Source organism: Propithecus coquereli, unplaced genomic scaffold (assembly GCF_000956105.1).
Source record: "Propithecus coquereli isolate 6110/MARCELLA unplaced genomic scaffold, Pcoq_1.0 Scaffold4, whole genome shotgun sequence".
Lineage (NCBI taxonomy): Eukaryota > Metazoa > Chordata > Mammalia > Primates > Indriidae > Propithecus > Propithecus coquereli.
Window position 1 is genome coordinate 7,404,956 of NW_012149729.1, and position 12,574 is coordinate 7,417,529.

At 36.6% G+C, this 12,574-nt stretch overlaps 1 protein-coding gene across 1 annotated transcript in view; it reads right to left on the reverse strand.

Moving 5' to 3' along the window:
- The window catches only part of CFTR (cystic fibrosis transmembrane conductance regulator (ATP-binding cassette sub-family C, member 7)), a 141,760-nt gene extending 130,295 nt beyond the window's left edge, over positions 1-11,465 (reverse strand). Inside the window, exons 1-2 of the mRNA XM_012652736.1 lie at positions 11,260-11,465; positions 7,451-7,559 (exon numbers count right to left, since the gene is read on the reverse strand). Coding sequence (XP_012508190.1) covers positions 7,451-7,559; positions 11,260-11,465 — 315 coding nt within the window. The remainder of the gene's footprint in view (positions 1-7,450; positions 7,560-11,259) is intronic.
- Between the last annotated feature and the right edge of the window lie 1,109 nt (positions 11,466-12,574).

Here is a 12,574-nt window from a genome sequence, read left to right on the forward strand (position 1 = left end):
AGATTCAACGCCTAATTCAAAATGTTTTACTTTTGGTGTTTTCCTTTTAGCACTAACTGATTTTATTAGTTATTACTGGTAACATCTTCACCAGAAATCTAAACTATATTCTTCATGCTTTGTAAGAAAAAGCTCCTGAATTTGTTGAGATAGCAGCGATAATAGGATTAGTTCCTCAATTTGCTGATGTAACAGCAATAATAATAATGGAAGATGTGTTAAAATATTAATTTTAATTTCTGAAATAATGCTAGAATCCAGCTATCATTGTTAAGCATTAGCAAAATATTTTCCTGTGCCCCGTAAAAATCAAATAGGTGTTTTAAGACTTGCTTATAGCATATATAAAGAAGTTAATGCAAATAATTTGAGTATTTGTATACTCAAGTAGAGAGTCTGTTTTTAAAATAAAGTAATAGCTAACTAATATGAAGCACTTTCTATGTACCAGAAACTATTCTATGTGCTTAACTCATTTAATTTTCACAACTCTATAAAATACTGTCATTATCTCTACTTTACAATAAAGAAACTGAGACAAAGAGGATTTAAATAACTTGCTCAAAGTCACACAGCTAGTAACCAGAAAAACTGGGATTTGAACTAGACAGTGTGACTCCAAGGGCCCCTCCCTTATTCATAACCCTAAATCAGAATGAAAATGTTATAATATAACCTGGTTCTCTCTCAGTTGCTCATCAATTCATACATCATAACCAGTTCAACACAACCTAGCAAATCAAGTTATAAGTTAATATTATTGTAATTTAACATTTCTCTGGGCCCCATATCATAGACACATAACTGAAAAGATGGAAGGAATGGTAGAGATGGTACACTGTACTGTAGCCCCTTCAACGGTATAGTTACAGAAATTGAGGTCCAGCCAAGCTCTTTGATTTGCCCAAGATCATGAAACAGGTTGGTGGCATCAGGGCATGAGCATATCCCCAGGAAAGTTGATAAAAAATAATGATACACCTTTGGAAAAAATACTTGAGTGCATCATATATATTTTACTTTATTTTATCACATTACATTCATTAGTTACTGCATGATATTACTTAGCTATAAGAACGAAAGATGCACCATGTTCCTAAAAAGGAATGACAGAACTCATATCTCATCCCTCATATCCAGTTTAAGTTATAAAAACATGATCACAGGTAATTCCTAACTTACAGATTTATGTTGTCCAAAATTTCACATGTAAGAACAGGAGATACATTGCCTTAGAGATAAGATTCTACTAAGCATGTTGTTGGATTCCTAGGTTAGCCTTCAGAAGTCTGCATAATGGAAAATGCTCTTGGAGCACCTTTCTGTTCCAACGGTACCAGTAAAAACCTAACCAATCTGTACAGCAATGTCTCTACAGGAAATGATGGCATATCTCCTCCTGTTGCAGTCTTGAAAGAAAAACAAGGGTCCTTCTTAGCTATAGCTCTGCCCTCTCCATGCCCGTCATCTGCCCCTCTCCAGAGGAGTCTTGGGAGGGGTGCTGGAAGAGCAGAAAGTCAATAGTTAACTTGGGACTCTCCCATGTCCGTCAGCACATTTTAGTCTCAGTGGGATTCCTATCACTTTTATTCAGGGGCTCCTTTACCCTGATTAGTCTATTTCTCTTCTCACAGCCACAGTTCTTGCTAACTAAGATTTCTTAACTTCCAAGACCCTCCAAGGCCTTGCTACTCTCAGTGTGGCCCTAGGGCAAACAGCATCACCACCGGGGAGCTCTTAGAACAGACTCTCAAGTCCTACCCTAAACCTGAATCAGAATCTGATCTTAACTAGATCCCTTGTCTACCAGCAATTCTCAACGCTGGCTATACAATTAGAATCACCTGGGGAACATTTCAAGCATAATATTGGGCACAGTGGCTCATGCCTGTAATTCTAGCACTTTAGGAGGCCTAGGTGGGAGGATAGCTTGAGGCCAAGAGTTTGAGACCAGCCTGAGCAAAACAGTGATATCCTATCTCTACAAAAAAATTTTAAAGATTAGCCGGGCATGGTGGCACACCTGTAGTCTTAGCTACTTGGGAGGCTGAGGCTGGAGGATCACTTGAGCCCAGGGACTTGAGGTTTCAGTGAGCTATGATGACGCCATTACACTCTAGCTCATACAACAGAGCAAGAGTCTGTCTCAAAAGAAAAATAAAATAAAAGAATAACATTGTCCCAAGTCCCATTTCAGACCAATTAAATCAGATTATCTGGGAGAAGGGCTAATGGTTCCTCTGAAGATTAAAGTAAAAATGTCTTACATTTCAAAAAGGAAATCTAAATGCCATGAACTTTTAAGTGTTCTTGTCGCAGGAACTGGGGAAAGATGTAAAATGCAGTGAGCAGCACAAAGAAGTGTAGCTGTGTGCTAGAGATGGAAGTTTTAGAAACGAGTACAAACATTCAGGACATAGGGCAGTATAGGAAATGCAGCATACAAGTCGCTGATGGGGTTAGAGAAGCAGCTAGATATGGCAGGAATGTGGAGATGAGAGAGAAAGATGAGAAAGGAATCCTACATGACCGGCATCTCGAAGATTTTCTGGAGATAACAGTCCTTAGGTAGCCAATCACGTGGCAGGAACACACATAAGTAAAAGTGCCTAAGACAGGACTATCTGTATGCAGAATTCCTAAAACTCCTTCTCTTTTTTAGCAGTAGGCTTGTATTCAAATGCCTATTTAATGATTTTATCCTACATTAGGTATGAAGATCCTTCTTTGCACTATAGACTGTGGGTCTTGAGCACTCTGGCAACACAAGAACCAGAACTCTTTTATGTCTTCAAACTTCTTGGGATTTAATGTATAAAAGTAGTCTGACCCAAGCTGCATTAACATGTATCTCAATTTATTTGTGGAAACAGGCCCAGAGCTGCCCAGAAATCAAGAATATTTTTGAGTGAATGCTTGTGGATTTGTTACCATAATAAGTGTATTGTGATAATCATACTCTCTCAGTAACCTGCTTACAGAACTCCCTCTACTTAGCTTTCCCTCAGACTAGCCTTAATTGACTCACAGTCAGTTTTTCATCAGCCAGTTTCTCTTCCATGCTTGGCATCTTAAATGTTAAAGACAATGTTGTATCTGGCTGCTGAGTCAGGTGAAAAAAAACCAAGTACATAGTTAATGCTGAGAAGCCATAGCTAATATGATTTAAAATTACAGCGGTATTGCAGAGAGATAAGCTCCTTTCTGATGGCATTTCCTTTCTCTTAACCTTTCTCAGTTAACAGCAAATTTTATGGTACTTTTTTCTATCAGGCCTAAAACCAACCAAATATTTTTTACACCATAATTATCATGACATAGAGGGACTAAGAATATATAGACATTCTGAAAGTATATCCATCTATCTCTTAGTGTTACAGCAGTTTCAAGAATCACTGCTCATTTATCCCTGCTTATTCAATGGAAAGAAGGAATGCCCAGAAAGAATACAATAAATAGTAAGGCATTGGTATAGTTATTTAAAAGGATAGAGGTCTTTTAGTATATATACTATAATAGTTAAATTTTCTCTCCTTCTTTTCTTTTCTAAGGGACAAAAAGAATGAAATCAAGAGATCAGATGATCTGAAAAACTGCACTCATCTAAATGGCCACTATGGTTATCTAAATTCTTTGAGACACAGTTTTTAATATTTTCACTACTTAAAACTGCACACCTTAGTAAGCCTTTTCTCTGTGACAAGGATGAAAAACCTACAGCCTCAGCTCCCTTGTGCCATTCCCAGTGTAAATTTTCTTCCCTGTGCCTTCTCACCATACACATTTCAGATGCTTTTACCCATCAGGATCTTTTCCTGACCAATATGCTGCTGGTTATCAGTCGGAGCTGAGCTGGTGGAAACAGATCTTGCCCTTCAAACATGTTCCTGGTTCCAGAGCTGTAGCCTAGGGCTCGGATTAGCTTAGGAGCACTTCTCCCCTCACCCCATCCATGGATAATTAATACACCATGAAAGACTTTAAAAGATTTCTATTGCTGGGGTATTTTTAATCTCGAGAAGTTTAAGAACAATTAAGTCCTTCTTTATACCTACTCCATTCTCCTATCCCTTAATTTTGTCTATAGGTTTGACCCTTAGCACAACTGGTTCTTGGGTGGATTTCACACAGTTCCTTCCCCAGGTATAAGTAAGTGAGAAGATTCTGGTTGGTTCCCCTGTCCTGAAACTTGCTGTGAACTTTCTTCAGAGTTGCCCCTAAAGTGACCCTGGAAGAATCCTCAGTCTTCAAACTTCTGTAGCCTGTGTCTCCAGAGAAGGTGCCAAGAAGCTCAGCAGAACCAAGGCTGGTTACTAGAGACACCATTCTGTTAATACCTAAATACAATCACTATAAATATAATTATTCAATCATAATCTGTTATGGTGGAAGGGTAGTCATTGGCTTTGGAACTAAAGAGACTGAGTATCATTCGAATTTACCATATGTGTGGTATTATTACCAGCAATAATAACTTCTGCTCCATGGAGTTACAAGGAAAATTAAATGATCTGCATAAAGGACATAATACTGAACTAGAATTGAGATTAGGTACTCAATAAATATTAAGCTGTTCTATATCGTGTTTATTTTTTGGTGTACACCAGACCAAAATATAAATTCTATAAATATGTCCATATATCATACAAACTTTCACATTTAGGTGGGTGCTTTTGCTCACATTAAACTTCTATGTTGGTAGAATCTGGAGGAATAAATTATGTTACAAGCCAGGCAGAGCATAGAAAGGGCCTAATGATTACAGAATGGAAGAAAATATTCACAATCTACACATCTGATAAAGGGCTAATATCCAGAATCTGTAAAATTCAAACAAATCAGCAAGAAAAAAACAAACAACCCCATTAAAAAATGGGCAAAAGACACGAACAGAAGTTTTTCAAAAGAAGACAGACAAATGGACAACAAACATAAAAATTGCTCAACATCATTAATCATAGGGAAATACAAATTAAAACCACAATGAGATATCAGCTTACTCCTGTTAGAAAGGCTTTCATTACAAAGTCTAAAAACAATCGATGCTGATGCAGTTGCAAAGAGAAAGAAATGCTTATACACTGTTGATGGAACTGCAACTTAGTACAACCCCTATGGAAGACAGTATGGAGATTTCTCCAAGAACTAAAAGTAGACCTACCATTCCATCCAGCAATCCCACTACTGGGTATCTACCCAAAGGAAAAGAAGTCATTCTATCAAAAAGACACCTGCACTCAAATGTTTATTGCAGCACAATTCACAATTGCAAAGATGTGGAATCAACCCAAGTGCCCATCCATTCATGAGTAGATTAACAAAATGTGGTATATATATATACCATGGAATACTACTCAGCCATAAAAAGGATGAATTAATGCCTTTTGCAGCAGTTTGAACAGAATTGGAGACCATTATCCCAAGCAAAATATCTCAAGAATGAAAAAACAAACAACACATGTACTCTGTAATAAACTGGAACTAACTAAAGGGCACACAAGTGCACAAAGGGAAGTAAAAGTCACTGGAAGTCAAGCAGGGGGAGGGGGAAAGAAGGGAGAGGCAAAAACCCACCTAATGGGTACAATGAACATTATTTGGGTAATGGGCACATTTATAGCCCCGACTCAAACTGTGTAACAAAAACATTTGTACCCCCTTAATATTTTGAAATAAAAAAGTAAAATAAAATAAAAGTATTACCTAATCAAAGAAAAAGAAAGGGGCCTAATAATTAGACCTCTCTTCTAGCTTCTACTCAGTAGTGCTTTTATGTTAATTAATAGAAGCAGCATGTGATGTAGAACATGACCAGGGGAAATTCTGAGTTTCACTGAAATCATAGCCATGACATAATAATTGTTTGAAATATTATTCACTTCAATCCAACAATTTTTTATTGAGAATGTTACATTCCTATATGACCAGAATGAACTGTACTTCTATACCCTGATTCAAAGCAACCGATAAAAAATATTTTCTAAAAATCACATCAGATAGAGCCAGAAGCTATGAAACAATTTTTTCCCAAAGCTCTGGATGCTCTCATTGAGAAAAATCATGTCAAAGATATCTGAAAAGATGATTCTTCAGTTACCTTATTTATATTTACCAACAAAATATTTTTCACCCCCAAACTGCTGCAGGTTTCTGTAAGAATATATATATTTCATATACAGAGGTCAGGAGTTTGAGACCAGCCTGAGCAAGAGTGAGACCCCGTCTGTACTAAAAATAGAAAGAAATTATCCAGACAGCTTAAAATAGGGAAAAAAAAAAAAAAATGAGCCAGGTGTGGTAGTGCACGCCTGTATTCCCAGCTACTTGCGAGGCTGATGCAGGAGGATCGCTTGAGCCCAGGAGTTTGAGATTGCTGTGAGCTAGGCTGATGCCACAGCACTCTAGCCTGGGCAAAAGAGCGACACTCTGTCTCAAAAAAAAAAAAAAAGAATATATATATATTCTATATACATATGGATCTATTATTTCAAAAGCCAGAAAAATTTCTTCCAGGAGATTACCAAGAGCATTAGGAACATTCTGGACCTAATTATAGTCACTTTTGTCAAGATAAAATTTTAAATACATTTTCTTGGGGTAAACTAAAATTCTTGAAGCTATGCAACACAGATAGCATTTCTTCAGGAGACACTGTGGCACTGCAAACTCCCTGAGGAATAAAGACCAATGTGAATACGATACAAGTCAGTAACATCCCAAAGCAAATATTGTGCACAGCTTTACTTGAAGACAAAATAAATTTTCAACTCGTCACCTCCTTTTACAGGTTATAACCAAGGATTCAAATGATGCTCTGATGATATAGAAAATAATAAATCAGAGTCTCATTTGACAGCAGCTGGAGAACACCCAAGGCATTTAAGCACTATAAAGCCTGAGTTTTCAGGCATGCTGCTCTCTTCATACTGATGAAGATGGAGAATACTGAAAATTATACTGCAAGAGTACCTCGCTGCCAAATTTTAAAATTTTGCTATTTTTCCTTGTAACAATTCAGCATGCAGGTATGATTTCCAAATATTACAAACATTCATATGTGTAATTGGATAAAATTTGACCTAATTCTTCTCCCAGCATTATCTCCTGACATTCTCCTGTTGAATATAGAAAAATAAAGGTAACAATAATCTCAAATGCTAGTAAGATAATGTGATTTGGAATCATAAGAGAAAATAATTTTTCAAAAACAAGCAATTTATTTTGCTAAACTCGTCTTAAATTGTAAATTGTCACCCTCATTCTAAGACATCTTAGTTCCTAAGGATTTATATTTGTCCTTACTAGAGTTTTAGGTGGTTTCTTAGTGATTGGGGTTAGATTAGTCCTTTATATCTTCCTACCTGTTCACCAGATTACCCTAGTCCTTCTATAATGACAAAAATGAATATAATTATTTTATAAATAAGGAATTTATAAGTGAGATCCTTACCCCTAAATATAATAAGATTCCATAGAACATAAATCTCCAGAAAAAGCATCGCCGAAGGGCATTAATGAGTTTGGGATTTTTCTTTGAAGCCAGCTCTCTATCCCATTCTCTGCAAAAGAATAAAAAGTGGGACCAATAAGTTGCATGTGCAAATATTTGAGTTGTCCTATTTCCCTTAACATAGCTGGATGAACTCAAGTATATCCAAGGAGATTGACCCAAGAGATTACAGAGACAAAGCCTCATGGAGATCCTCCAACACCAACTGCTCAGCCAAATATTTGGCAGAATTCCATGCTCCCCCAATATATCACCCTGTGGGGAGTTGATTTCATGAAAAGGCCACATTGTATGTGTTTAAAAAAAGTGTTGGGCTTCTTAAGAGCAATGAAAAGGGTGGACAAATAAAATAAGATGCTCATGGATATAGTGTTGTGCTTAGAACAAGGTGGAAAAAATAAACACATAAATATCCTAATTTTTCCTCCCATTTCTTGATCTTTATTCGTACAAAACTGTGGCAGATTTTACAATATTTAACTGTCAAACCAAAACAATTTAAAATGTCAGGTGCCTTTTTCTGTGATTTAACATGAGAAAAACCTGCTAGACATTGTTTTTAAAAGCAGAGGCATGTAATAAATATCATCAAACTTCATTTTCAACTACTAAAATCATTTGTTATAGTAAAAGTCTTGGAAAAGTGAGAAGAGGATCAAATTGTATATTTTCTGGTAAGAATAGAAATTAAATAGTCTGAACACTGGCTGAAATCTAATAAACTTTTTGTTTTCTTTTAAATACTATAGGAACATTGGCTGATTAAATTTAAGTTTTTGCCACTGATCTCTCTTAATAAAAGCCCTTTTTCTCTTCACAAGGAAATAAAATATCTCTAAATGTTACCTTCATCTTAATTTTTATACTGTGCAGAGATGAAAAATTTCATAACCCCTAAACAAGAACTAGATAAAGAATTAGATAAAGACTTTGCATTTCATCAATGGCTATCACCATTACTATCAAGTTACCATAATTAAACATCATCCTATGTCAATCCAAAGGAAGGACACACAACTGAGATTTGAAAACAAGCTTTGTAGTTTCTGTGCATAGACCTTGGTTCCCCCCAGAAACTTGCTAACTAGAGCCCGTCTATAAAGCCTAATCACCCTTTCCCATCTATATCCCCACACTCTCCCCCACCTTTCACTCACACACAGAGCTTGCCTCCCATCCATAATACTCAGTGACGTACAAGAGGGTAAGAAGCCAAATATGGAGTAGAGTCACCCTTCCATCAAAGGAGAAATTGGTCAGATGGGAAAGCCAGGAAGGAGGAGGAGGAGGGAAACCAAAGAAATGGCTCCAAGGTGAAGCAGTGGTCAACACTAAAGTAATACAGGAAGGTGTCATATTTGATAAGTAAGAGGTCTCTGGTGAGCCTGGTCAGTGTACTTAGGAACATGGTAGAAGTAGAAACTATATTTCAGGGAACTGAGATGTAAATGAAAGGTGAAGAAGAAAAGAGACCAGGAGAGCAGAGAAATGTTAACCACAAAAGAAAAGAATGGGGTAGTGACCAGAGGGGAAGGCAAAGTCGGAGAATTTTTCTTTTAATAGGTGAGACTTGAACAATTCGTAGCCTGAGAGAACAAGAGTAGGTAGTGTGGTTCTAGCAGCACTATAACAGGCCCAAATCAGAAAGGAATAAGTTCTATACATATAAAGTTCACGTATTAGCTATAATCATGGAATGGATATATGGTTTGCACACTGCAGTTTTGTGGAGGACTCAACCTCACAGGCTCAAAATTGAGCCAGTTGGGCCAATGTACCTCAATCATGTGGCAACCACTGAGGGCCTTGGTTACAAGGCAGTTATGAAATGTGAGGCCAGGGTCACTTCCCAAGGGTACAGAGGTACAGAGTATTATAAATGTTATGCCACTCTTTCGAAATGTTTCAATAAATTCCAAATGCTAATTTTATAAGAAAATAAATGAATAACAAGGTGAAGAAGAGAATTTATGGACTTATGCTAGCACAGAGTTGTTGAATATAAACAAAATAGGTATATTTTAAAAACTGAATCAAAATGGAGGACACAATGAAAACTGAGAAAAAAAATGTTAGACCAGTTAATTCTGCAAATTCAGGTGTATGTCCTCTACTTAGCCATAGATAATATCATATCTATAGTATACATTTTTCAATTAACTCAGCCTTGCTCTGATTAATCTTTCCTTCAGCATCCAACTAAAACTTAGATATTTAATATCGATTATTTTGAACTTGCTAATACACCTACAATGAATTATATTTATGTATTTCATCTCCACAGCAATGTTATACGTTTCTATGTAATGCTAGCCATTTCATATTCAATCATTCATTCATTCAATAAATATTTATTGAGTACATACTAAATGCCAGGACCTGTTCTAGGCACTTAGAGATATATCATAAACAAAACAAATCAAACCCAGTAAAAACAAAAAAACAAAATATCCCTGCTTCATGGCCCTTACACGTACCAGGTGCTCAATAATAGGAGTTGGCCCTTGATCTTGGAAGTATGAATCTGCTACTCTCACTAGCCTAAATTCTTTGAACAAAATCAGAAAAATAAGGTTTAATATCTTACGTTGCTTTGAAAATGTCAAAAAGAAATACATTCAATTAAAATAAGGTAAACAAACTGCAAGTCTACTCAATTTTTTTTATTTTAGAGCAATAATTAATTTTTCTGTTTTCTTTTTTTTTTTTTTCACCTACTCCCTTTCCCTTTCATTTGGTATCAGACCCTGAGCTGCTGGCACAAGACCCAGACTAGCTGATTCTAGACTGAGTGGTTCAAGGGGCAAGCACGTGACTCAAGAATCTTGGATTTTTCAGATTCGCCCAAGGACAAAGGGCTCTTTCCTCTGTGGCCCATAGAGACACGAGCCAAGAGTTCTAGCTGAAGACCCACTGCATGGAGGAAGCTGGTCTGAGAGAATAAAACCAGGACAAGCCAAATGCCAGCAGATGGCATTTGAGTCCCTGATCCCAATGAGTCCCAAAGGTTAGTTCTCTGCCTAGGCTGTCTCACAGTTTAGGCTTCATAAACCCATGAATTTCCTCTTTTTATTTACTTAAACTACTTAGCTGGATTCCTGTCACTGGCGATCAAAAGGGTTCTAACCAATACTCTTAGGAAAGGGGACGCTGAGAAATTCTTTCCAGTGGGGAATACTGTTCCCAGAGATGCGGGCAGTACAGACGTGGGTTGGAATCATGGCTCCATCACTCATTAGCTAGGCATTTACATCATCTCTCAGAGCCTCAGTTTGCTCTTCTGCAGGATGGAGGTCATGATGCTTTCCTCCCAGAATGGCTGGGAGGAAAGTCTCCTGGCATGTAATAGGTACTAAGAAATACGAAATTTTGCATTTCTTTGATAGCCCATTACCTTAAGATTTCCCTGGAAGTACACTTGTATTTACATATTAAGATTCTGAAAGTAAATATACATAATTTACTTCATAACGATGTTACTTTAGTTTTCACAGAATCAACCTCATGTAAAGACAGAACTTAAATATGTATTTTTCAGGAAAAAAAAGTCATCTCTCAGGAAAATGATTATTTTTCTTTCATGATTTCATGATTCTTTACTTGATCAAGTTGTCAGCAAGAAAATAAGATGATCGTATTTTAAATATGCCATTTTAAGAATTAAGCCTTCAAACAGGTTAGTTTTCTATTTTCTAAGTAATTGATAATATGAATTTCTCTCCTCAACTAAAAAATATGCATGAACATACCTTTCCAATTTTTCAGATAGATTGTCAGCAGAATCAGCAGAAGGGATCTGGTAAATGTCTGACAATTCCAGGCGCTGTCTGTACCCTTTCCTCAAAATTGGTCTAGTCCAGCTAAAATAAAAAGAGGAAGAACAGATATAAGTATTCACTTGATTTGGTCTCCAATACGGACTTGAAAGCTGATATCCATTCAAATTTTCTGGCATGTGAAAAACGGTGTAATGCATAAATATGAGAATAAAATAAGTCAACTTATATAAATACCAGGCTTTATATCTTACAGGACACACCTGTATAAAACATCAACACTTCTGAACTAATGTGATTGGTGCTTGTCAGAGGGATTGAAAATGATGGTACAATCCTCCCCAGGGGAAAAAACAAACTGCTAAACATTCTATATTTAAATGATCCTTTAAAAAAAAATGCCTCAAAATAACCACATACTAGGCGTTTATAGACAATTGCTAAAGTCCAGTTTCTACCACTTCAAATATAAAATGAACTGTGAAGGGAAAGAATGCAGACACTTAACCAACACCCTTACACAATTTTGTTACCATAGCACAGAGTACTTAGCAATAAACTATTTGTTGAAGGAATTGACTATACCTAGAGGGTTAATCAGTAGTTTATATGAATTTGACTTAATTATCATGTCTGAATCATTGCTTGATGGTGGGGATCATAACTTTAAGTTTTGTCTCCTCACCCCACAGCAGCTACACTCATCTGCCCTCTAGGCATCAATAAATAATAATTTATAATGGACATTAGTGACGCTGGCATGGGAAATCACTAGGCAGGATACCCCAGTTATTTTCAAATATGGTATTTCTAACTATCATGGAGAAGGCAGAATAATCTTCATAGAGATAAGAAAACCTAAAAAGAAGGAGGAGGAAGTGGTGGAGGGAGGAGAATTGTGAAATAAATACATAAATCATGTACAAACTGAAATTTCTAAATGAAATTTGAGAGAATGAGGCCTTTGTCAGGTAAAATTTCTTGTGTTTATTGAAGGAAGGAATTAAACTGGGAATTAGTGATTCCCAAAGCCACGCTTTTTCCCTCAGCATCTTTCTTTTCTACATGGAATTCTAAAATTTGGTGTCATTGAGACTTTCTTTGGTAATGAATCAAACCACCAACACTCAAAAGGGAGTGTTTTGGCAATATCTGAGAGGCAAGATAAACTCACAATTGGAAAAGTGTTCTAGCAAAGCCATTCAGAATAAAAGAAGTGCTATGCCAAATGCAAACATTTTGACTTTGTTCCAGGGCAAAGCTTTGCAGGTGGTCCTCAGGCTCCTCC